Genomic DNA, 26,926 nt, shown 5'->3' with positions numbered 1-26,926 from the left:
GTGGAGGGCCACCCTGAAAACGAAAAAATATTAAAAATTACAAAAAAATATAAAAAAAAAAAAAATGAAAATTTTTTTTTTTTTTTTTACTTACCAGAAATGCCTGTTGCTAGGCACTTTCTCCTAATCTTCCTCTTCCTCCTCCGCGGAGATCTTCTGTCTTCTCCCTTCGTCGCGGCGTCTTCTGGGTAATGAGTCGCACTGTGTTCTGGGAACTGTGTGTTCCAGAACACAGCGCATCCCATTCAGAAAGCGCTGCGGGACTCGCGCATGCGCAGTAGCGGCGGGACTCGCGCATGCGCAGTAGGAAACGGGCAGTGAAGCCATCAGGCTCCACTGCCTGTTTCCCTTACAACGAATGGCGGCGCCGGGACCCGAGAGCCGAGGGACGGGTCGGCCTAGGGCGGCCGACATCGCGGGCGCCCTGGACAGGTGAGTGTGTTTATTAAGTCAGCAGCTGCAGTGTTTGCAGCTGCTGACTTTTTTTTTTTTTTTTTAAACGGACCTCCTCTTTAAGTTATTTTTTATTCATATTCTATCCATTTTTCTGGTCCATTACTTTTATTGTTCCCTTTGTCTTTGAGTAGTTGCAATGTATGCAAGCAAATTATTGTCATCGGGTTGTTTCAACAATGGAGGTATGCTGCGGTGGAAACTAATCATGGTCCCATTAAATTTGTGATCATTCCCGCGGTCCACCCCCATTTAAACCCCATTTGCAGTCTATGTCACATGACCTGAAGAAGGGCCACACCCTGATAACAGATAACTGTCAAGTCGACAGCTATCCTCTCTCCCTCTCTCCATTATTCTCGGCTTGTTTACTACCCTTTGTGCTTCAAGCCTCGTTTTGGACTTGTGGTCCCCGATCGTAAGAGGTCGCGCTCGGGTGTTTCGATCCACCAGCTCCAGTTGATGGTTGTTCCGGTGGCCTCTTGGCCCCTCACTTCTTCCGTGGCTGTTCCACCATCCTGCCACATATCATTGGGTATTCGATCGAGGCCTCATTTTCCATCTGGCTCTGCATATGCCGGCTTCCTTCCTCCTAGTGACATCCAGGAATATGTGAAGGTTTTGCCATCGCAGCATTACTTCACCAAGCCAGTCCACCACTAACTGTTGCTCAAGGTACTGTCACAGTGAGGAGCACATATTGCAGTCACTCCATCTATGCAAGGAGATTTTTAGATAATGGTTCATCGAAGTAGATTATTTTATTATATATATATATATATATATATATATATATATATATATGCACGATTTTATCTCATTGAGCTTTTTGATTGTTTGTCCTTTCAAAACTGTCTTGATCAGTGCTTCCAATTGTGGGAAACAAAGGGAGTTTTGGGCAGAAACCTACTTTGTATAGGACAAAACAGGTAATTCAATGAGAACTGGGTCCAGAAGACATAATGATGAAACACATTGGATGGAGAAAGCAGATGTCATCATGTATGCGTAGCTAGGGTGAGGAAGCCGCTAAAACTATACATAATCATGAGACATACAGCTCTAACATTTGCTGCAAACCATTTACTGTGTAGTGGCACAAATGTACTGTACTTTTATTGTGAATTTGAAGTTACCAAATGTTATTTATTAAACACCATTATACTATGTGGATCTTTGCTTCATTTTAACATATGGTCACATGAGATGGTTTATAGTGGAGGAGTATGATCCAGGCATTGGCTCAATCACGCAGCCGTGATTTCCCCTCTATTTTCAGGGGGGAAGTGCGTGTTATACACCGATATACACGGTACTTATCAGGCACACCGGCTATGATTTACTCCAGATTCCTGATGCCCTGGATCAGGAATTCACATGGCCATAACACAACCATAAAACTTTTACTGATTGTTAGGCAAGTAACAAAAGCTCCTATGTAAATGACCAGTAAATAAATCCTTTAATAATGGAGTAAAAAAAAAATGTTTTCTCCAATGATATACAGTGCTCAGCATAAAAGAGTACACCCCAACAGCTTTATCAGAAAACCTTTACTTTAACTTTCAGATCCAAAATTTTCTATGGGACACTATACTACAAAATACTCCCACAAATGCGGCCATTGATTGCATCCAAGATTTGTTAATTTGCACACACAAAAAAGTATTTTTCTTAACAAATTGAAGACCATGATGCAAAAATGAATACATCCCCAATGAAATTCTTAGGAGCAAAGCAAAATTTTAGACAACAAAATCCTAATTAACAAGAATTCAACTACATGTGATGTTTAAATTCCTTGCAATATGAATAAACTTGATAAACAAAAAAAAAAAAAAAGGAAATGCAAACGTGCCCCACTGCACGCAGAAGGGAACGCATATGCAAGTTGCGCAAACATATGTAAACGGTGTTATTACCACATATGTGAGGTATCGCCGTGAACAGTAGAGCAATAATTCTAGCACTAGCCCTGCAAGTGCTAGGTAATCTGTTTTAAAGAACCGCCTATGGAGATTTTTAAGTACTGTGGTTTGTTGCTATTCCACGAGTGTGCCCAATTTTAAAGCATGACATATCAGGTATCTATTTACTTGGTGTAACATCTTTCATATTTAAAAAAATAATTGGAGTATTTAAAAAAAAAAAAAAAAAAAAAGCCGTGCAAATGCTGTAACATAAAAAATTGCAATGACTGTCATTTTATTCCCTGTATCCACTATTTTCGTATCTGGCACATTTCTTTATTATCCTCCTCGGTGGTTTAGCTCTACAATTTTCAGCAATTCAATAGCATAATCTCCTACTTTCACCCATCTGGGCTTCAATTGACACTTTTTATAATATATTTGTCCTGCTCTGAATTCAGGACAAATTGCACACTGTGCATTAACACATACTATTTTCTATAGAAGTCTTCCTATGAAGGGTTTAATACTTCCGATCACGAATAGGTACAGTATCTCTTATTCTGGACACTACCCTCCCTGGATGTGGTCCCTGTTGGTTCTGCGGTCCGATCACTACCTCAGTTTACGGTAGAGATGCCCTTTTGGGTGCTTCCGGTTCCTAGTGCCACATTCAACAAACAGCCTTGTATGTAAGTATTTTAGAGAGTGGGACTCCATAAGTTCCAATTTTTATTACTTTTAACCCTTTTTCAAATATGGTCAGACCACATAGCTATTCCCTTACTCTATTACAGATACAAGTCATGTGCACGCTCCTGAAGAGTGATTATAACCTCCACAGAACATTTAGGCCTCATGTACACTGCTGTTGGTAAAACCGACGTTCACAGGCAGTTGGCTGCTTTTTTCAGCTGTCCCTGAACTCATCCAATGTTATCCTATGTGTACATGTGTTACAATATTTATTCATTTTTTTATTTTATTTTTTTCACTCTTATGCCCCATACACATGGTCGGACATTCCGACGACGGATTTTGGCCCAAACTTGTCTTGCATACACAACGTCGCACAAAGTTGTCGGAAAATCCGTTCGTTCAGAACGAGACGACGTACAATGTGTCTATAAAGAGGCCAGTAGCCAATAGCTTTCGTCTCGTAATTTATTCTGAGCATGCATGGCACCTCGTGCGTCGGAATGGTCTACACACGATCGGAATTTAAACAATCAGATTTTATCGTCGGAAAATTTTAGATCTAGATCTCAAACTTGGTGTGTTGGAAATTGATGGAAAAAAAGTTCGATGGAGCCCAAACACATGATCAGAATTCCGGAGTTCCGTCTGAAAGTCCGGCCATGTGTACAGCGCATAATGCTTGTATATTGCTTCAAGGAAAACTTTTTTTTTTTTTTATAGAACTCATAATTATTTAGCACAAAGAATGAAATTTACCAAAAATTGGTATCAATGAAAAATTTTGCAGAAATGTACAGCGTTAGAAAATTCCAAAAAGAAAAAGAAAAAAAAAACAGCCTTGAACGCGTAGATGACTTTTCAGGAGACAAATTTACTATGCGTGAAGACATAGTACTCAGTGAATGACTATTCCAAGTAAAAGCATGGCTTAAATACAAAACTGGTTTACTTTCAGCCAGATGTTACAGGGCATATGCTGCACCACCAAAAGACAAATGCTTAATGCGAACAGTGCCATACAACAAGGTACAAAGCATAACAAATTAGGCTCAACATAATCCCAGAGATTGTTTCCAAAGTACTGCTCATTTTTATTACCATACAAATCACGCATGTAGAAGAAAAGCAATCCTTATTGCGTACTGCTCTGCTAAACTGGAGACCTCTGAAATAGCATCATAGGCACTGGCACTTAAAAAGTCATTAAAGGCAAGTAAAAAAAACAAACAAACAAAGCAAGGCCAGGTATCATGTTGACATCATATACATACAGGTAACAGGTTTAAAGGATGTCTTCAGATATGATATAATTTTCACTCCTATAAACGTCTTGTCTGTGCATAGTCTGACATCCCCATACATCTTGATGGTTCTTTCTGGGGAGAATTTGATTGGCCAGAATGGATTTCCCCAGCCAATCACCAATGTTTTACCACCCAAATAAGCCAGAGTTAGGCTGAACCTTAGTTTATGCCACCAAGATGGTTGAAACAGATTTAGTTTAAAAAAAAAAAAAAAAAAAAAAAAGAAGGAACATATATTGGTTTTGTACATCTCAGTCTAAATATTAAAGATTCTATAGCATTCTAAACAGCCAGGAGGTGGAGCTGCAGGCTTCTTTTCATACATGAAATAATATTACTGAAAGAAACCCATTTCTCTAAAGAGTAAATCACAGCTGTAAGACCCCTTTCACACTGGAGGTGTTTTTCGGGCTAAAAATAGCATCTGTAAAGCACCTGAAAAACACCTCCCCTGCAGTCTCAGTGTGAAAGCACGAGTGATTTCACACTGGAGTGGTGTACTGGCAGGATGTTAAAAATTGACCTGCTAGCAGCATTTTTTGGGCAGTGAAGGAGCAGTGTATACCCATTGAAATGAATGGGCATGGGAGCATTTAACCCTTTATTCGGCCACTAGCGGGAGTTAAAATCAGCCCCCTTGTGCCCGAATAGCACCACTAAAATGACGGTAAAGTGACGCTTTTACCATCAACACCCTTCCCAGTGTGAAAGCAGCCCAGCCTATCCTTTTTAGACTGCTTGGGAGGAGGTTTTAACAAACTGAACATATATAATACATTAAAGCATATTTCACACTGGGGCGGCTGTAGTTTTTGCAGCACTCTTCGGCCACTAGCGGGGCTCTTTTAACCCCTGCTAACGGCTGGAAAAGGGTTAAAAGCGTCTGCAAAGCTTTTAGAGCTGCAGCTGGAGTGCTCTCCACCTCATCCATTCATAAAATATCTTGTACTCTTTTCACTGAATACAAGGTATGCTGTGATCGGAGGAGGGGCAGATGAACATCATCTACCCTTCGCCAATCACAGAATGCCTTGTATTCAGTGAAAAAACCTACGTTACTTACAGGCAACATGGCTTTTTTGAACCTTCCAGGATGGTGCACCTGAGAGATAGTAGGCCTGCCGTTCTGGAAAGTGATGGTAGACCTGCCGTCCTGGAAGTAACTTAGTTCTTTCTCCTATCTCAGGTGTGCTGTCCTGGAAGGTGATAGGAGAAATAAGCCATTTAGTGAAGGGAGGAGGCGGAGAATGAGTGACCTGCTACTCTAGCTGAAACTTAAGCTTCAGGCTCGAGCGTTCGCTTCATTACTACTGTGCACTGCATTAAGCAGCAAACAGTTTTAGAAAATGCAGCAGCAACCACACATTAGTGGTAACCTATTCCTACGTTTTTCTGCCGTTCAGCTTTAATGGAATATTATAGTTAAGTTTGCGTTAAAAAAAAAAAAAAAAAGAAGAAGGATTAAATCTTATCCAAAATTGAAAACGGCAAATTTTGGTCTAAAGTGTTGAGGTGTTATAAATATACCTCTGCATGTAAAAAAAAATAGCATTTTTGGTTTTCTTACTTGAAGCCTGGAAAGCATTGCACTCGCGATCAGCAGATCAGGATGCCATGCAGGACTCCTGAAGATTTGTCAATGTATCTGTCTGCTTGTTCCTCGTACGGGCAGGCAGATACACACTGACAGGAAGACTCAATGAGCTACCAGAGCGCTCACAGCACCATGGTAGTTCTTTGAAACTACAAGCCAACAGCCACAAAGGGACTTGTTTTTCCATTTACTGTAAGTGACAGTGGGCGCCCAGAGAGGATGCCCGCCTTCAGCAGCAGATAGGCTGCAGCTGCAGGAACATGCTACATGTTCCAAAAGGTGAACTTATCCTTTAATCGGTTTTCAGAGCCTGCCCTGCATCTTTTTCTGAAACTCTGGACACTCCGATATACAAATATTTCTCTGCAAATGTTGGGGATAGCACTGTCGCCTACAACAACAATTAATAGACACCAAGACTGTCCTCAATGTCTGTTAAGCTGTGTTTTGCTGCACATGTATAATGTGAACAGGTACATATAGCATGAACTGTTCACACCATGTCCAGTATAGGTGTGCAAAAAAAAAAAAACGTAGCTCAACGGACATGGTATGAACGTGTTCTTAACGTGTTACAGGCGCCAGTGGGCCAGCCTTGACTTTTACTGAGAATTTTGAGGCACGCATATTCGTGTTAAAGGTTCTTCCAGATCGTCCATTAAAAATAAAGTATATGTGGATACTAAACAGTCACTATACTTCTTTTAACACTATCTTTAGAGTTGCCAAACCATTCACAAATCAGTCCTCTGTATGCCAAGCACATGAAACCATTCGTCCCAATAGCTGTCTATGATAGGCCTTGGGATTTCGCTAAGAAAAACATTTAGACTAGGAAAACCTCAAGCAGTAACCTATACTACTTCAAGTGATGGAATGTCACTAGAACAGTACAACCAAATCTACATTCTTGTACACAGACTTCTGTTTTGTAGAGACCATTTTACCTGTCAACTCTACAGAAAACTGTACATACTCTGACAATGATAAAACTGAGTCCAAAAAAAAAAAAAAAAGAAGAAGAAGATTCTAACAAAAACTGTATGAATATTAAAGGACTCCATTAAGATATAAAATAAAGGCATACATTAAAGCAGCTCTGTATAATTTAATACATCATTAAAATGTATTTTCAAAGTAATGTTAATACCCGGATTTGAGTAGGTATAAACTTCTTGCAATCTACTATACATCAGGGTTTAGACAGGGGAAGGGAGAGTTAGCGCATGCAGCCAATCAGAAGCACTGCGATGCTAGAGGCATGTTGACAGGAGAAGAGAGGGCCTTAAGAGAGCTATGCTTATCAGCATGCCACTTTTTATTTCATTGTCCGTTTCACAGATTTGGGGTTGGAAGGAGACCGGTAAGTGAATATGAAACTTCAGTAGAGAAAGTGGAGGTCTCCTCCCATGCTGGCCAGAGCTGTACAAGTCTTAGGACTCAGGCGGGGTTCACACTGGTGAAACACGACACTTATCCTTATTTGGATCCAACTTTGCCCTGTGACTTGAAGTCAGAGATGCGTCCGACTTCAATGAATGGGGATCCGACTTGGATCCCCACCAATACCAGGCACTGTGTTTGGTATGAATCTTGACGGGGAATTCCACCCCAAATTTTAAATAAAAAACCAGCATGGGTTCCCCCTCCAAGAGCATACCAGGTCCTTTGGTTTTTGTATGGATATTAAGGGGAACTGATACATTGAAGAAACGGCGTGGGGGCCCCCCCAAAATCTATACCAGACCCTTATCTGAGCATGTAGCCTGGCCGGTCAGTAAAGGGGGTGGGGATGAGCGTGCCCCCCTCCGAACCACACCAGGCCACATGCCGTCAAGATGGGGGGATGCTTTGTAGCAGGGGGGCCCCCAGATCCCGGCCACCCACCCTATGTGAATGAGTATGGGGTACATCGTACCCCTACCCATTCACCTGGGTGAAAAACTAGACCGGGTAAAGTAATTTATTAGGCAGCTCCGGGGGTCTCTCCACGCTTTCCTTTTCTCCCGGGCTCCTCTGCTATCTTCTGCTCTTTTGCAAGCATTGGCCCGGTTTTCTCCCTAGTCTTCTTCTGATGTTGATACAACGCTCTCTCCCGATGTAATTCCATGTGCGTGGTGTGCAACAACTTATAATAGGCATGGGGCGTGGTCACTGGGTGATGTCATCCGGTGACCCCACTCCTTATGTCACCACCCAGGGGCATGATGGGGTGGTGACATCATAAGGGGTGGGGTCACTGGATGCCATCACCTAGTGACCACGCCCCACACAGCATTACATCGGTAGAGAGCATCGTGTCAACATCGGAAGATGAAGACGACCGGGCCGGAGCTGGCAAAAGAGCGGAAAACAGCAGAGGAGCACAGCAGAAGATAGAGGAGCCCGGCAGAAGACACCGGAGAGTGCGGAGAAGTCGGAAGAGACCCCCGGAGCTGCCTATTATTACTTTAAAAACCGGTCTATTGTGTTTTTTTTTATTGACGCTTTTTCCCCCAGGTGAATGGGTACCCCATTACTCATTCACATAGAGTGGGGGCCGGGATCTGGGGGCTCCCTTATTAAAGGGGGCTCTTAGATTCCGATAAGCCCCCCTACAGACCCCGACAACCAATGGCCAGGGTTGTCGGGAAGAGGCCCTTGTCCTCATCAACATGGGGACAAGATGCTTTGGGGGGCCCTCATGGCGCCCCCCTACCCCAAAGCACCCCCCCATGTTGAGGGCATGCGGACAGGTATGGTCCCGGGGGGGGGGGGGGGTTGCTCATCCCCACCCCCTTTCCTCAACGGCTGAGGCTGCGTGCTCGGATAAGGGTCTGGTATGGATTTTGGGGGGACCCCCATGCTGTTTTTTCGGCGTAGGGAGTTCCCCTTAAAATCCATACCAGACCGAAGGACCTGGTATGCTCTTGGATGGGGGAACCCATGCTAGTTTTTTTATTTAAAATTTGGCATGGAGTTGCCCCTCAAGATAATCAGAGCACAAGTCGCATGCCAAAGTCGGATCAGGCAAGGCGGCGATACAACTTCAATGATATTCAATGGGCTGAAGTAGGATCAAAGTCAGACCAAACTAGTGCAGGGAGCATTTTCAAAGACTTGTGTCGGACCAGTTAAAATGGCTCCCATAGGGAAACATTGATTTTCACACGTCATGCGACATAAGCTCTCAATGTCAGAGCTCGTTCCACCAGTGTAAACCTGGCCTCAAAAAGGGACAAATGCAAATCTGGCAGGTAAAACATCTCCTATATATAAATTTCACCTGTGTATTTGGCCTGGAATGAAGTTCAACTTTAAAATGTAAGTAAAGGCCAATATACACCTAAGAAATTCTGCTTTCCCCTTCCTTATAACAATGCTGCCAACAGTTCGTAAAATAGCTTTCCCCTGTATCAGTAAGGTGTGCTGGAGCTGATATAACACTAATAACGGAGAAATGGAAGCTGGGAGGTGAAGTCACGTCTCTGGGAATTCAGCCTTGTTGACGAGCTGCTCACCTGACACAGGGGAGCCCCAGCTTAGAGATCATGTGAAGGACATGAAGGCAGCATGGATATAAAAAAGTGGGGAAGCAGCATTCTAAACCTCGGTTATATTAGCCTATACTTCCACTTGAAGGATGAAAAACTCTGCTGCTGTGAAGTATTCTCCAGATATTCCAATGAATATGGAGAAGTCACAATTAGCAGAGACCACCAGATCAGAGCTTACTACCTCCTAGTCGTGCCAGGGATGAGGGAGAAACCTCTTTACTGGGGTCTCTATAAAGGACCTTGTGGTCGACTTAAACCTGCAGCTACATAACCTTTAAAGGAAAAATCATATTTGAGCACAGTGTGACTTTACTGGTAGCATTGCCTGATATACAGTATGTCTTCAAAGGCTCTAGCTGCATTTTTTAACCTACCTGTGAAGACCAAACAAATAAAGCATACTGATTTCAACAGCTTTGAATTAACTTATATAGCTGTGATAAAAAGGGAATTTACATTGGATAGAACAAGAAAAATCTTCAATAATATGAGACTCACCGTTCCGCGATACATCAAGTTCTACCAGCTGCATGAAATTTGCGATCTCTGGAGGAAGTCGCTGGATTTCATTATCACTAAGGCCAAGTTTTCTTAATTTCACAAGCTGAAAAAATTGCTGGAAAAAAAACATAATGTGTTATTTTAACCTATATACAAAAAGGTAACGCATAACACTTAAGATCTACCTAATGTTCTTGCAACATATTGTTTTTAAAAAGGCAGCAAAAAAAACAATAAAATAAAAAAATTGAATGAGTGCTTTAAGGCATTCTTAGTGTCATTAGTGTCCAACTGTAAAACCTATTTTCCTGCACAGCCAGTACATCAGCAGCTCACCACTAATAACGCTGGTCACCAATTTTAAGATCTCCTTAAAGCAGAAGTGTAACCTAGAATAAGCGTAAAATGTACACGTACATGTACCTTAAAGCGGTAGTAAACCCGCAATGTTTTTTTTTTTTTTTTTAAACCTGCAAAGCAAAAGGCATAATGAGCTAGTATGCACCGCATACTAGCTCATTATGAAATACTTACCTTAGAACGAGGCCCCGACATCTGGCCCGATCCACGCCGAGGGAGCCGACACGCTCCCTCGGCGTCTCTTCCGGGTATCGCGGCTCCGGCGCTGTGAGTGGCCGGAGCCGCGATATCGTCACTCCCGCGCATGCGCGCGGGAGATTTCAGTCCGGCCGCACGAGCGCTGCCGGATTTTCACGGAGAGAACCCCCTTGTGCGCATGCGCCGCTGCAGTCAGCGGCGCATACCGAGGGGAATATCTCCTAAACCGTACAGGTTTAGGAGATATTTTTTTTACCTACAGGTAAGCCTTATTATAGGCTTTCCTGTAGGTAAAAGTTAAAAAAATGACCATACTACCACTTTAATAAATTTATTTTTCAATTCTGTCCATGCTCCAGTTGTCCAGCAATCGGCATTGGAAAACTTAAAATGTAAGAAAGTGTAGCATCCGATTCTGTGTGCTGCTTCTTCTCAAAAGTCATGCTGTGATTGTAATTACCTGGCAATGCTGCCAGTTCCCTATTTAGAGCAGCAACGCCATTGATGGTGATCTCCACTTTTCTGCATTGCCACTCAGTCTATGCATGTTTGGAACTTCCCCTCTGCTCCAGAGCAAGACTCCTGCATGCCACGAAGGGTGTCTTAAAGATCATGACCGGCAGCGAAGAAATTCCTCATTTATCCTACATCAGTGGTGTGGTATATGTGAATATGTGGGTGGAGCACTGGCGGTCATTTGGGTTGTTTAAAAAAAAAAGTAACAGGTGAAACAAATCCAAGAAAAAAAAAAAAAAAAAATTGCTTTCTTTCATGTGTTTTAAAGCGGAGTTCCACCCAGAACTGGAACTTCCACTGTTTGGATTCCCCCCCCCCCCCCCTCCGGTTTCACATTTGGCACCTTTCGGGGGGGGTGCAGATACCTGTCAAATTCAGGTATTTTCTCCCACTTCCAGGGAAAAAACCTACGCAACGTCCAGCAAATCCTCCTCCTCCCGTCTTCTGGGAGACACACAGGTCCCAGAAGACAGCAGGGACCAATCAGAACATGCAGCAAGACTCGTGCATGCGCAGTACGGAACCAGGAGTGAAGCCAAAAGTCTTTACTGCCTGGTTCCCTTACCAGGAATGGCGGCGGCAGCACCCAGGAGTCGATCAGAAGACATAACATCGCCGGCTCCCTGGACAGGCAAGTGCCCTTATATCAAAAGTCAGCAGCTCCGGTATTTGTAGCTGCTGACTTATCTTTTTTTTTTAGCCGACAGGACTCTGCTTTAATTCCCATAATGCTATTTACATTTAGAGTAACATCACGTGACTAGAGCTCCGCCCACAAATGGCACACAGACTTCCTGAAGAAATGAAAATGGATCACCTGACTGACTCTAAACAAACCAAATAAAAGATGGTTACATAGATGGTAAGGTTGAATAAAGACACCAACCAGTACATCCAGTTCAACCTGTGGTGTGTGCGTGTGTTTATGTCAATGCATGTCTTCTAATTCACCAAAAGATGAACCTTGATTTTAATGAAACTACATATACTCTATATTCAAAACATGTGCACATGGGTTGAATGACACATTAAGCTTTAACAACTGTGCTGTTCTACCTGGCTGTAAATAAACCAAATGTGTTGCCAAGGTAGGCCAGTGCGTCATACAACCGCAGCTAAATCTAAAAGAAAATTGTAGAGAGGTTATACAAATTAGATTTTAATGTGCAAGACTGAAATAAAGTTGAATGGTGGGCTGGAGCACAAATTACAGTGAGGGGAAAAAGTATTTGATCTCCTGCTAATTTTGTACGTTTGCCCACTGACAAACGATCAGTCTAAAATTTTAATAGTAGGTTTATTTTAACAGTGAGAGACAGAACAAAAAAAAAAAAAAAAAAAACAGAAAACACATTTCAAAAAAGTTATAAAATCGATTTGCATTTAAAAAAAAAAAAAAAAAAAGTGAAATATTAAGATTTTTGTACTCCCCGTAAAATCCTTTAACCACTTCAATACAGGGCACTTAAACACCTTCCTGCCCAGACCAATTTTGAGCTTTCAGCGCTGTCGCACTTTGAATGACAATTGCGCGGTCATGCTACACTGTACCCAAATGAAATTTTTATCATTTTTTTCCCACAAATAGAGCTTTCTTTTGGTGGTATTTGATCACCTCTACGGTTTTTATTTTTTGCGCTACAAATAAAAAAATACCGAAAATTTTGAAAAAAAAAAATGTTTTTTTTTTTGTTTCAGTTTCAAAACTTTGTAAATAAGTACGTTTTCTCCTTCACTGATGGGCACTGATGGGGCTACACTGATGGGCACTGATGGGCACCAATGAAGTGGCACGGATGGGCGACACGGATGGGCGACACGGATGGGCGACACGGATGGGCGACACGGATGGGCGACACGGATGGGCGACACGGACGGACACTGATAGGTGGCACAAATTGGCACCGATAGCTGGCACAGATGGGCGGCACGGATGGGCATGGATAGGCGGCACAGGTGGGCACTCATAGGCGGCACAGGTGGGCACTCATAGGCGGCACAGGTGGGCACTCATAGGCGGCATCGGTGTTATAGTAATGGATGCCAATCAGTGCCAAACAATAATGCATGCCAATCAGTGATGCCCATTGTGGGCACTGATTGGCATCCATTATGGGCACTGATTGGCACCCATTGTGCTGACTGGCATCCCTGGTGGTCTAGGGAGGATTATGGATTTTATTACCTTTTCCCTGGTGGTCTAGTGGTGTCCCTGGTGGTCCAGTGTGGGCATCCTAGGGGGGGCTGTGCTGATAATCGATCAGCACAGACCCCCCCTGTCAGAGGAGCAGCCGATCGGCTCTCCTCTACTCGCGTCTGACAGAGGCGAGTGAGGGAAAGCCGATCACCGGCTCTTCCCATTTACACTGTGATCAGCCGTGATTGGACACGGCTGATCACATGGTAAAGAGTCTCCGTCGGAGACTCTTTACCGAGATCGTAGTTGCCGGGTGTCAGACTGACACCCCGCAACAACGATCGCCGCGATGCGCGCCCCCGGGGGCGCGCAGCGGCTCATAATCCTAATCACGTCATATGACGTCCGGTTAGGATTATGAAACCACTTTGCCACCGTCAATTCCCTATAGGGCGGGCTGCAAGTGGTTAATCTTGACCTTAGGTTATATCGCCACCTTCAGGATAGGACTAGGCAGAACATGTAAAAACAGCAAAACTGCACAGTATCGCCCAGGGGGTGGTCCTACTGGCTATAACCCCTCCCTCGGCTTCCAGCAGCTTAGTTAGTCAAAAAGCAGTACAAACATATGGGGGGGGGGGGCGGGGTGCTGTGTCCGTCAATGAACTTCAGAGAAAAGGATTTTATGGCGAGTACAAAATATCCACCTTTAATCTTGACCTTAAGGACGTCCCCAAGCAGTGGCAAAAAACGAGGGGTTGGAACAACAAGAAAATAAACTCCACCCATAACAACCAGAACTCCTCAATGGAGGAGCTGCAACCTTAAACAGCCACCTGCAAAACCTTGCGGCCAAGCAAGCATCCGAAGATGCGCTCACATTAACCTTGTAAAGTTTAATGAAACTGAACGGACGACCAGGTCGCCGCCTTACACACCTGGGATTTAAATAAAGTATTATAGCATGATTCTTTTCAGTGCACAGCTGATGATTATGCTCTTATGCCGCCCCAGGACTGCCATTTGATCAAGTTCTATCCGCAGGTTTAAGTGCCTAATAGAAATTTTAACTTTTACAACAAAGGTTCAAAAACTCGCTGCAGTGAAACTTGATTGTATGCATCCCGGTAAATCCCCCCCCCCCCCCCGCAGATTCACTCGGTCTCAAGGAGGGAACTGAATGTGAACGTTTTCAACGTATACATTTTCAATGGTTTATACCCCGGATATAAATATCTCTTTTGATGAATCCCTGATAAATTTTAAAGGCCGACTGCATTTTAAGCAGTTCATACCATCCAAACGTGCCCGGTGTGGCATAAAATTTTACAAACTGTGCGAAAGCACAACCGGATATACATTTGGATTTCTGATCTATGAAGGACGAGACTGTCAACTCAACCCCCAGGGCTGCCCAGACAATCTTGGAGTCAGTGGGAAACTTGTCTAGCACCCGATCCAACCTCTGCTCCACCAAGGCTACCATCTTTACGTCAACTACTACAGCAGTGTGCCACTTTTTAGATCTCTGCATGCTGCTGGCACAGGAGCATGTGGAACCATGCGGAAAAAACGCGAAGAGTTTCCACAGCAGCTGGCGAGACAGTGTTTGCAGAGGCACATCACTCAGCCACCAACAGGAGGAAATGATGGCTGTCAAATTCTCAGACAGAAAAGACGTCTATATGCTGACAACGATCCACCCAGAGGGCACAGTGACCGTAAAAAAACGGGGGTCAGCTACACAGAAAGAAAAGCCACTGTGCATTACAACATACAACAAATACATGGGTGGAGTCAACCTCTCTGACCAGATCTTGCAGCCCTAGCTGGTGCTGAGGAAATCTAAAAGCTGGTATAAAAAAAAGTTACAATATACCTTATCCAGGTGGCTATCCACAATTTGTCCTTTACAAAAAAAAAAATCTGATGGTACTGACACCTTCCTACAGTACCAGGAAAAATTATAGAACACCTGATGTTTCAAGCAGACCCCAGAAAACCTGCAGAACCAGAGGATGTTAGAAGACTAACAGAAAGACACTTTTTGTATCCTATCCCAATCACAGTAAGCAACAAAATTCCCCAGGAAGACATGTCGTGCGTGTGTGGCAAAAATGGCAAAAGATGCGATACTCGTTACCATTGCCCCACATGCCCTTCCAATCCAGACCTGTGCATCCACCCTCGTTTTGATATTTGCCACACCATCCCGCATTATTAGAAACCAGAAATATTGTGAGGGAGGAGTTTAACGTTTGCCTTATTTCTTCCCTTTTATAATATAACGTCAGTCATTTACGCAGCATTTTACACAGGGTTTTGGATTAGCCTTAAAAAAGGAGAAATTCACCTTCACAAAAAAAAGAAATTCACATTTTTTGCAGGTAAAAAAAAATGAATTATTTTTTTTGTTAGGAGCCTGTAAAGCATTGCACCCACGGTCAGCAGATTGTGGGTGTAATTACACGTTTCAGTGGACTGCCCGAAGCTCCGATACGGCCAGACAGTTACACAATGACAGGAAGCATCAATGAACTACCTAGAGATCTCAACATCGCCCTGGTAGTTCATTGAGAACTACAAGCCGACAGCCGCAAACACTGCCGGTACTTGTAGTTTTCACATTCGATCACATTAGATTGTGACAGTGAGCAGGGGATTTTCTCCCCCTGCTCACTGTCACAAAAACGGGTGATCGGGGGGGGGGGGGGGGGGGGTACGGGGCCAGATGTAACATGTTACAAAAGGTGAACTTATCCTTTTAAGAAGTAACATCACACTGCAGACTGTCTGTAATGTATACATTGATAATTAGTTTGGATGAATTGCCAACATATTTTGCACACGTATATAGTATCCCCACGCACGTCAGAAGTAGGTGAATTTATTTTGGGTTCATTTTTGGTGGTGGGTCAAAGTAATGGCACAAAATTTATAGCTAAATTGAAACATTTGTGGAAAAAAAAAAAAAATGCAATTTGTGTTTTTGCCTACCAAATTCAAAATTATTCCCACAAAAATTGAGAGGCTAAAAACCCAAGATTTACCCCTAGATAGATACCTTAGGGGGTCTTGATTGCAAAATGGAATGATTTGGGGGGTAATTCCATTATTTGGATACCACAAAGTGTCTGTAATGAATTCATAGTACCTGAACTGTTAACTTGGATTAATTGCCCTCCTAAAAGCAAAGTGTGCACTATGGTGTCTGGGCTCAATTATGGGTACAAACATAATATAAACACACACATACGTGGCGTATTTATTCACAGCAGTAATAGAAGAAGTTCTTTTGGGTTGTTTTTTGGTGGTGGGTCATGGTAGCGGCAAAAAATATACAGCCAAAATGTAAAAACATTTTTTTTTACCTTTTTGGGCAGTTTTCCTTTAATAACAAAACTAAAATGTATGAGTTATGCAATAACAGTTAACGCCAAAAGAAAGCCTAACGTGTCCTGAAAAAAAAAACAAGGTATAAGTCACCTGGATACACTAAGCAGTTGCAAAGATATGTACAGTTTAACTAGCACATGTCAAAATTGCAAAACTGCGTTCAGGCATTAAGGTTCGTTTTACCCTTAGGCATGAAAGGGTTAAAAAAAGGCACCTGTTCACAGAAGCAATCAGATTCTAATCTCTCCACCATGGCCAAGACCAAAGAGCTTGTAGACCTACACAAGACTGGAATGGGCTACAAGACCATCGCCAAGCAGCTTGGTGAGAGGGTGACAACAGTTGGTTGTCACCCTCTCACCTCCTTCCCTCAGCCAGTGCATTGAAAATGGGTCGTGGGTGGGTATTCAAGCAAAACAATGATCCAAAACACACGGCCAATGCAACAAAAGGGGTGGCTCAAGAAGAAGCACATGAAGGATCAAGTTACTAAATGTCAGCCTCAAAACCCTAATGACTTGGAGAGGATCTGCAAAGATCCTCTCCAAGGAGGAGAGGGAGTGGGACAAAAACCTGGTGGTCAACTACAAGAAACGTTTGACCTACGATTGCCAACTAGGGCTTTGCCACCAAGTAATAAGTCATGTTTTGCGAAGGGGTCAAATACTTATTTCACTCATTAAAATGCAAATCAATTTATAACCTTGCGTTTTTCTGGATTTTTTTGTTCTGTCCCTCACTGTTAAAATAAAACTTCCATTAAAATTATAGAATGATCATTTCAACTACACAAAATCAGCAGGGGATCAAATTACTTTTTTCCCCCCTCACTGCATGCGGTATGCATTTATTAATTTTTTCCCCCTTTTAGTGGATCGGGGGTGCAATGGCAGAATACTGCCGACAAGCCCTGTAACCCAGCCCTGCAAGCAGTCAGCCCTAATGGCCGACGGTAGTTGTGGTTTACGCATTCAAAGTGATTGAATAATGGGGCCGCGTGGGTAGAGCCACGCACGGCCACATTATTTTTCTGTCCCAGGAGGGAGAGAGAGGCTGCAGCTGCTGGAACATGTTTGAAGGCAAATTTATACTTTAAGGGTCCCAACTTTGTATTACAACACGTGCTTGTACTCTGCCTGATCTTTGCATCCTATTTAATCACTACAATACAGGGCCCTTCCTTCCCAGCCCAATTTTCAGCTTTCATCGCTCTCCCAATTTCAATGACAATTGTGCGGTCTTGCTACACTATACCCAAATGAAATTTTTATCATTTTGTTTTCACAAATAGAGCTTTATTTTGGTGGTATTTATTCACGACTTAGTTTTTTATTTTTTTGCGATATAAGCTTAAAAAAATAAAAAAAATAAAAAAAAAAGAGCGGAAATTTGGAAAAAAACACAATATTTTCTTCTTTCTATTTTAAAAAATTCAATAAAATCAATTTTTTTCATAAATTTAAGCCAAAAACGTATTCTGCTACATGTCTTTGGTAAAAAAAAACATGTCAGTTAAGTATATAATAATTGGTTTGTGTGATCACGGACATATGTACGCAAATGATCATGTACATGTGTGTGCAGGTGATCACGTACATATGTGTACAGATAATCATTGGGACATGTGATTTTAGTGGGACATATGTTTTTATTATTGGGGACATTGTGTTTACAGTGTGGTGATGTGCGTTTTCACTAGGTTGGTGATCAGTGAGTAAAAAGCTGTAAAAAAAAACAACAGCTCATACTCACTGATCACCAGCTGGCTGCAGCGATCCGCTCTCCTCTCCTCAGCAACGACTTCCGTGTGAGGAGAGGAGAGCCGATTGCCTAGCAACCGGTTGTTTGTTTACATCACATGACGGTTGTGGTTGGACACGGCCGTCATGTGATCAGAAGGGCCAATCACAGAGCCCTCCTGCCGATTCAAGATGCGTGGGCATGAATGATTCCCCTACTTCTGAAGGATGTTCAGGAATGTCCAGTCAGAAGTAGAGCGCTCCCACCTGGCCGTATATATACATTGGCCGGGTGGGAAGTAGTTAAGCACCTAGCACTAAGGCTGGATTCACACCTATGCATTTTTAGTGCTTTTTGCCTTTTGCAGATTTGCTCTACAGTTCATTTAACATGGTTTCCTATGGAACATGTTCTGTAGTGCAAATCCACAAAATGCACTAAAAATGCATAGGTGTGAATCCAGCCTAAGCAAGGGACACCAAGTTTTACACTCCTAACCTGATAGGACTGCTTTCAGAGCTGTACTGCAGATCCAATTTTTTTTTATACACAGGTTTGATCATTGCTTGATCAATATTGCTTGAGGTTTTGAAACATTTTGCTGAAAATATGGCGTTTGGTACATCTGTTTTTATCTGTTATGTAGCGTACAGTCTGTTGATCACAATACACAGTTGCGACAGAGGTTGGCAAAAGGATCCACAGTGACCAGCAGCGGACAAGTTATCGCACTGTTGCAGAGCGCTAGACAATGCTCCCAAGTTAATATTTCCCGATTGCCCACCAGACAAGCAAGTCTTTATCCTTTTCTTTACAAAGTATCCGCTATAGATTTCTTTTAGGATTGCTACAGGGTCTCTTTAAAAACACTGCAGAGCGCTGTGAACTAAAGCTACCCATAATAACAAATTAAATCTAGAGATTAAGCTGAGAACACATTTCGAGCTGTCCGCCATGGATTAGTCAGGCCACTGCACTCTGTGCCTTTGTATACTGTAGGGAATAACTCTTAACCTTGAAAGCAGAGTGCACAGTATAATTATTGTACTATCTAGTTTTTCCACACATGGCAAGCAGTAATAACAATGAGGAGGAGTTGAGTGGCATTTTTTATAACAACAGCAAGCTATTGAGCAAGCACTTTGTGCTGTAGAATATGGAAAAGCCTACATGGCTGTTTATTGCACTTCTGTAGGAGTTAAACGCAGCAGAAGAAGCAGAGAATGCAATCTATTTAGTTAATGAACGGATTTGAAATGTTTTTTCCTTTGAAGATGAATTACTCAGAATTAAACCAGGCCAGTCCTGTCATATCTGACATGCATGTAAAATCCAATTTTTTTTTTGCTAGAAAGCTACTTAAAACCGCTACACATTATATCTTTTTTGAAAGCAGAGACCTTGGAGAATAAAACTGTGGCCAGTGCAATTGTTTTTTTTTTTTTTTTTTCACATGCTCAGCCATTTTTAAAATGCACATTTTCAGGAATACATATGAATTCGTTTTAGTGCACACAAACACAATATAATACCCATTTTGTTTGGTGGAATACACAAGATGATGTTATGCTGAGTAAATTGATACCAAATAGGTCATGCTTTAACCACTTCAGCTCCGGAAGGTTTCACCCCACCCCCACACCTCCCTGATCAGGTCATTTTTTTCAATACGGCACTGCGTTTCTTTAACTGGCAATTGCAAACATGCAGCACTGTACCCAAATAAAAGCGATGCCCTTTTTTTGCCGCAAAATAGAGCTTTTGGTGGTGATTGATCACCTACCTCTGCGGTTTTTATTTTTTGTGCTATAAACAAAAAAAAAATTGAAAATAGCTATAATACATATCCAATAAAAAATAAGATGCATAAAAAAAAAATCATTCTTCATTCATTTAGCCCAAACTATGGGATATATTTATGGACTTTTTTTTGTTGTTTTTATTGAATTTATTTTATTTTAATTTATTTTATCATCCCAGTTGAAGTCACGGGAAGTGACGTAACACGTAGGATACGGAGACCGGAAGCGACGCCTGCACTCGAGCAGTTCGCTCGTAGCTTTGTTGTTACTGTCTGACTCACCTCGGCTGTTTGAGTAATTTTAATTTGTGAATAAATTCTGTGATTTTAAAAAAAAAAAAAAACTTACTACACTATGGTTGCCCTCATACTTATCTTTTGAGCAATATTGGAATCTACCTGTGGAGCGGTTACATGGATGGTGACTAAAGTGTGGCTATTTGAAGTCGTCGTTCCCCCCCCCCCCCCCTTGATTCCCTGTGTACCTCTGAGAAGGCTGCAGATACTCTGTATACCTTACAGCAGTGAGGTAATTACCTAGTGTGCGTACTAACACGTGGAATCACCGGAGTGGAGGAAGTTTTTTTGCACTTTACAAGCACTGAGCCACTTTATAACTGCATCCGATTCTTTCACTGGACTTTTGTTCACTTAGCTGGATTATGGTGTGTTTTAATTTGTTCTACATTCATCATATGCACTTGGCACTTTAATGCAAATTTTGATCACTATTTACACTTTATTGTGCATGACACTTTGTTGTCCATGAAGTAATTGTTTTATGTATATACGCATTAGATTTATATGAGCACCTTAGCTGTGGATACCCCTCCTGATTACATCACGTTTTGGTTGGTTATTTCACTTATATGTGGATTTATTTCAATTATATATGTATATATGAGTAATTTTCATTTTAGAACCTTTTGGGCTAGTCCCGAGGGTATTTGAGGAGATCACGCACTATCAGGTTACACATTTATTTTGCAATACGTTTTTTTCTAGTGTTTGAAAAAGTTTTAACTTTTCTAGATTAATTTCACTTTGGGAGCGCAGCACCATTGTTTTTTTCTTCACTTATCTTTTTACATGAGTGTGTGTCTCATGGAAGTGTGCAGCAGCATCCAGCTAATTAGACAAATGACCACTTTTTAGTCCCTATATAGCGCAGGAACCTAAATTAAAACACTTCTTGTTTTTTACTACCATAGGAATGGCGACTTTTTGGGGACCAGTGACACAAATACAGTGATCCGTGCTTAAAAAAATGTGCACTGTCACTGTATGAAATGACACTGGCAGGGAATGGGTTAATATCTGGGGCGATCAAAGTGTTAGGTGTGCTGCTAGGGAGTGATTTCTAACTGTGTGGGGGATGAACTGACTGATTAGCAGGAACAGAAGATCTGTCTCCCTCTCTCTGGCAGAACAGCAGTCTGCCTTGTTTACATAGGCAGATAGCTGTTCTGGCTCTCCTATGAACGGGCAGCGTTTACCAGCACCAATCACGGGCACCGGATCTGCTGATTGGCTCCCGCTTTGTCCAATCACAGCGGGAGCATGACACCGGCAGAGCCGGGAAATCAGCATTTTCAGGTGGTGGCTGGTGAAGGCATTTCTCTCATTTGCTTGCAAACCTGTACTATCAGCAAATGGAGTGGAGACAGTAAAAGAAGGGGAGGATTGGAGGAGGATGAGAGAAGACAGGATCAAACAGCCTTTTTACACAATAAAGAATAAGAAGAGCAGCTCAAGTCCTCACACCAAACTCAATATGCAAAATGATATAATATACACCTATACATACTAGAGCTGCACAATTAATCATCAAGAATAGTTATCGCAATCTTGACTAAAGCGTTTCACAATTCTTTCTATGCAAATAATTCTCTCTGCTCTTCTGAAGCCACCAGCCATCAAAAGAAAAGAAGGAAAAAAACTGCCAAGAATCTCAACATTCTTTATCAGTTGAACTTAAGTATAAACATTGTAACAAATTTGTCAATGGAATAGACTTGTTGGGAAGTGAAAAAAGTTTAACTACTTAAACACAATCTTTTTCTGATATTTGTTGGTTTCAAGTTAAAAATTTTTTTTTTTTTTTTATAGAAAATGTCTTAGAACACCCAAACATTATATCTATATTTTTAGTAGACACTTCAGAGAATAAAATGGTGGTTGTTGGAATATTTTATGTCACACTGTCTTTCAAATGCAATTTTTTGGGAAAAAAAAATACTTAAATTAAAAAAAAAAAAAAAAAAAAACACCACACACCTAACCAGTAAAGTTAGCCCCCTTTTTCTTTTTTTTTTTGTATAATGTGAAAGATTTTACAGCGCGATTCTCATTTTGGCCAGAATCATGCAGCTCACACACACACACACACACATCTCCTCTCACAAGTCACAACACCCAAAGTGGAAAGAGATGAAAAGGAGGAAGGAGGCTTCTCATAGTGTAACGTTTCAGCCAACTTTATTTTAAAGTTAAACATTTCACTCACATGTTCTGAGTGCCTCAGACAGTTGTTCCCCTCCGGTCACATCACAGACCGTCACAAGTCACATGTCACAAGCGATATAGTCAGCGTCCTTGCCCCACTCTATGCACGTTTCGTCTAATGATGTTCTGATGTCCTCATGGAGAGGATTAACCCTTTAGGTCCCACAGCGAATATAACAAGCATGCTTTACTGCATATACAGACTGATTTTACTGTTGTGGGTTTAGTAACACTAAGGCCACATTCACAATTGCGCTTTCCAGGAACAAGCAAAAAAAAGCTTACATCACACTTGCAGTGCTATTAATACTTGTGGAAGCTTCTTCTGGTGCTATGTCGCATGTAGGGACAGCCCATTCAAGAAAATAGGCTGCCCTATGCGGTGACAAAAAAAAAAAAAAGTTAAAAATTGCAGTGATAGGGTCCTTTCACACGGGGCGGATCAGTTCTGATCCGCCCCGTGGATATCCGTTTGCTCAGCGGGGATCACTCAGTCGATCCCCGCTGAGCAGGGAGATGACAGGTCCGTCTCTGCATACTGCGCAGGGACGGACCTGTCACAGCGCCGCTCTCCCCTATGGGAGATCGGATGACGACGGACCGCAGTGCCCATCGTCACCCGATCCGATCCGCAGACGGATGGAAAAATAGCTTTTTCCTCCGTTACACTTTTTCGGATCGGAGCGGGTCGGATGTCAGCGGACATGTCACCGCTGACATCCGACGCTCCATAGACCTCTATGGAGCATCCGTTCAGGTCCGCCTGAAAAACTGACAGGCAGGCCTGAACGGGACGTCAGTGTGAAAGGGGCCTTACACTGGTGTGACTGGGGCCTGCTGCTGCCAGCTAATTGGCTGCATGCACTGTTCAGCCAAAAATGTTCAGCCCAGTTCCTTTGACAAGGTAGACTGTTGAGCAGGTAGACTGCTGTTACAAATTTTGGGCATTTCAGGAAATGGACAAAATTGTAAGAATGTATGGCTAACTTAATGCTCTGGACCTGTAGGAAAGCAATGGATGAATCAGTTCAGTTGCATCCGCTCAGATGACCAGTACCCACCCACAACTACAACTTAAGTTTTAAAAAGGGACTAAGCCTTTAAAAGATCAGCACACATTTATGTGGAGTATTATCTGACTGTTCAACACTAATGGGTGAATATACAGTGTGTTCTGTCCATTTCTCCGAATGTACACAGCTTTTACCCGATAAAGCCCTACATATGCTAGTAAAGCGGTACTAAACCCCAAACTAAAAATGTAATGGACAGTATTTCAGCCTACCAATCATTAGATGTGATGGGTGCATTTGTTTGTTTTTCCCTCGGTTTTCACCTGGTGATCTGACCAGTAACACACCTCCTGTATTGAGTGCCTCCATTCTGGATGAAGGAGCACAGCAGGCAACGGCATTGTTAATCTGGAGGGAGAGGAGTGTTAGATGGACTAGCAGATTTAAACACCAACAAATTGAAGTCAAACTCCAGCTTACACTGCAGTTTACACCAGTTATCATTTAGGATAAAAGGTTTTACATAAATAAAACCAAATCATTGTAAGCACCCCTGTCAGTTATAAATGGTTTATGGCCAACTTATCCGTCAGACAATCCGACGGACAGTGCGTCCTACTTTCGAATGAACGGACTTGACCACACACAGATGCACAAACAGTCCGTCGAAAGCTTGTGCGATGACGTGTACAGCACGTACGACGGGACTAGAAATAGGAAGTCCAATACACAGCAATGCAACCTTTCGCCGTGTAAATCCTTTCTGAGCATGCGCCATACTTAGTCTGTCGAACTAGCCTACTCACGAGCGGATTGTCCACTGAAACCAAAGTATGACGGACAATATTACGGAAATTCCGAAATACTTAGTCCGCCAGACTGCACGCTGAAAAAGTCCGCTGAAGCCCACATACGAGCGGACTGTCCGCTGAAATGTCTTTCGACGGACTAAGTTGGCCAGACAGTCCACCCGTGTGTACGCGGCTTAAGGAAAAAAAAAAGGAAAATAATGAATGCAGTGATTGCATCTATTTTCATCTGGGGAACCAGCCAGCAAGTATGTTTTTTTCAAAAGAACAAACTCATCAGCAGAATGTATCCCTTTACATAAATGAGGCAAACCACTTAGTTATCACTATCAGGGGTGACTAAAATGATTAGCTTTTATTTATTTACGCAACCATTATCCCAAAGAGGAAAAAAACTGTTTGCTGTAACTGATTATAAAGTTTGAGCTGGAGCTTGGCTTCTATTTGTTCGTGTGCGTAATCTAATACATTTAACCCTCGCCCCACCAAGACTGACAATGCGGTCGGCTGTGACTCCCAAGTCGTGTCTCAGTAATACGAGTGGTGTGTTACTGGTCAGAGCACTAGGTAAAAGCAGAGGGGGGGGAAAAAAAAAAAAAGGCAAAAAAGAAAAAAACTGATGCAGCCACAATTAGTAAGCTACAATATAATACATTTTTGGTTTGGGGTTTTATACCACTATAACCAGTTGAAGACCAGGCATTTCCTGGCATATTTTTTTTTACATGTGGAAATCTGTTTAATTTTTTAAATGTTTTTATTTATTATTATTTTACACTTTTATTTTTTTATCATGGTTATTGCTGTCATAAGGAAAGTAAACATCCTTATGACAATAGGCACGTGATAGGAGGTATTCTTTATGGAGGGATCTGGGGTCCACAAGACCATAAATTCCCCCTTTGCACTTGAAAGCATTCACGGTCAGCATTTTTGAATACATAAGATTTTCAAAAACATGGGGAAGTTACGATTCCTGTAATCCAGAAGTGATGTCATGCCATCGCTTTCACGTTACCATGGCAGAGACTATCAAAACCAATCCTGGCTTTCTTCGGGTCTCCGACTAGCCAGGCGGACGTACTGGCTAGTAGCTCAGGTTTCCCTGTGTGAGCCATGGAAGGGAAGGGATATCTCTTCCTATTGCTTGTAACAACAACTGAGTGGTTCAGTTATACAAGAGCCGACCGTCAGTTCTAAGAAAGCGATGCTCAGGTACAACCACTTGAAGTCAAATGACGTACCAGGTACATGATTTGGTGGCAAGTGGTCAACTAATACAATTGCAGGAGAGCTTGTCTTTTTTTAAAAGCATACTGGCTAGATCAGAAAACAAATGAAAGAAAGCCTAAAAAAAATAAAAACAAATGCAACCATTGCATCTAAGAATAGGTAAGTTACAACATAAAGACATGCTTGCTGTTGGGTTTAATACTGCTTCAAGTGTATACAGAATCGCACAAAGCTTATAACTGCAAAACAGGTGCATTAAGTCTGTTTAAAAGCAAAAAATAAAAACACAAAAACACACACACACACACACACACACACACACACGAGTAAATGGTGTGCCTACAGCATTAAATAAAATTGGTTTACCAGATGCACTATTTATTTGGCATGATACATTGGCACTAATGAGCAACACAAAATAGGTTGCTCCATCCCCGAAGGCCTGGGAGACTTTGGTATGCCGCGTGCTTGTTCTTCTCACTGGATACATAGTACGCTACAGGTTTACTCCCACCTTACATAAATGTTACATTCTGGGCAACTACATACACTAATGAATCTTAAGAATCAAAGCGCAATACTTTGATACATCACGGTTTAGCATGGTATTAGCAAGTCTGAGCTACTTGTTACGTAATAGAATTTAATAACTATGTGCATTTCTTTCTCATATCAGATTTTTTTTTTTTTTTTTAGCTCATCATTCAGGGGGCAGAAAATAGACTGATCAGGAGTAGGAATGTTTATGCAATGGTGAATTTACATAGCAAAGATGTTGTGTAATGCAGGGAAGATCTGTAGAGCAAACTGGTACCAGTTTATATTATAAACGCATATGGCTTGCCTAGGAGGAATGGAATCCTCGCAATGAAGCTACATTGCACATAGCTCCCTATTCAATTACTGCAAAAATGTTCTCAAACTGTAGATGAATAAAACCTAATGATTAGAATCAATGAGCAGCTCTACATTTTTGTTACTTGAGCTACCCACCCAAAACAACATGTTTTTATAAAGAAAGATCTGCAGTCTGTAATTGCTTCACCAGCCAAAAGGATATAAAATTCTGCTCAACTAGTAGTATTATTATCCAGACATCCCTGCCAGCTATCAGAGCTAGATCGATGACCTAATTTTTCTATACTTCAAGTGAAACTAAAGTCTTTTTTTCTCAGAGCAGCCCAGGCCCCCCTCTTCGGCTCTCCCCTTGCCCCTCCCTCC

At 42.1% G+C, this 26,926-nt stretch overlaps 1 protein-coding gene across 1 annotated transcript in view; it reads right to left on the bottom strand.

Moving 5' to 3' along the window:
- LRRC1 (leucine rich repeat containing 1) overlaps positions 1–26,926 on the bottom strand; it is a 252,540-nt gene that overhangs the window by 136,453 nt on the left and 89,161 nt on the right. Inside the window, exon 2 of the mRNA XM_077487811.1 lies at positions 9,995–10,112. Within this exon, the coding sequence (XP_077343937.1) occupies positions 9,995–10,112 (118 nt within the window). The remainder of the gene's footprint in view (positions 1–9,994; positions 10,113–26,926) is intronic.

This window comes from Lithobates pipiens, unplaced genomic scaffold (assembly GCF_037356315.1).
Source record: "Lithobates pipiens isolate NorthernLeopardFrog02 unplaced genomic scaffold, aLitPip1_a1.2 Scaffold_18, whole genome shotgun sequence".
NCBI lineage: Eukaryota > Metazoa > Chordata > Amphibia > Anura > Ranidae > Lithobates > Lithobates pipiens.
The sequence above is the reverse complement of the archived record's forward strand: the minus strand, read 5'-3'. Positions and strand labels throughout refer to the sequence as shown.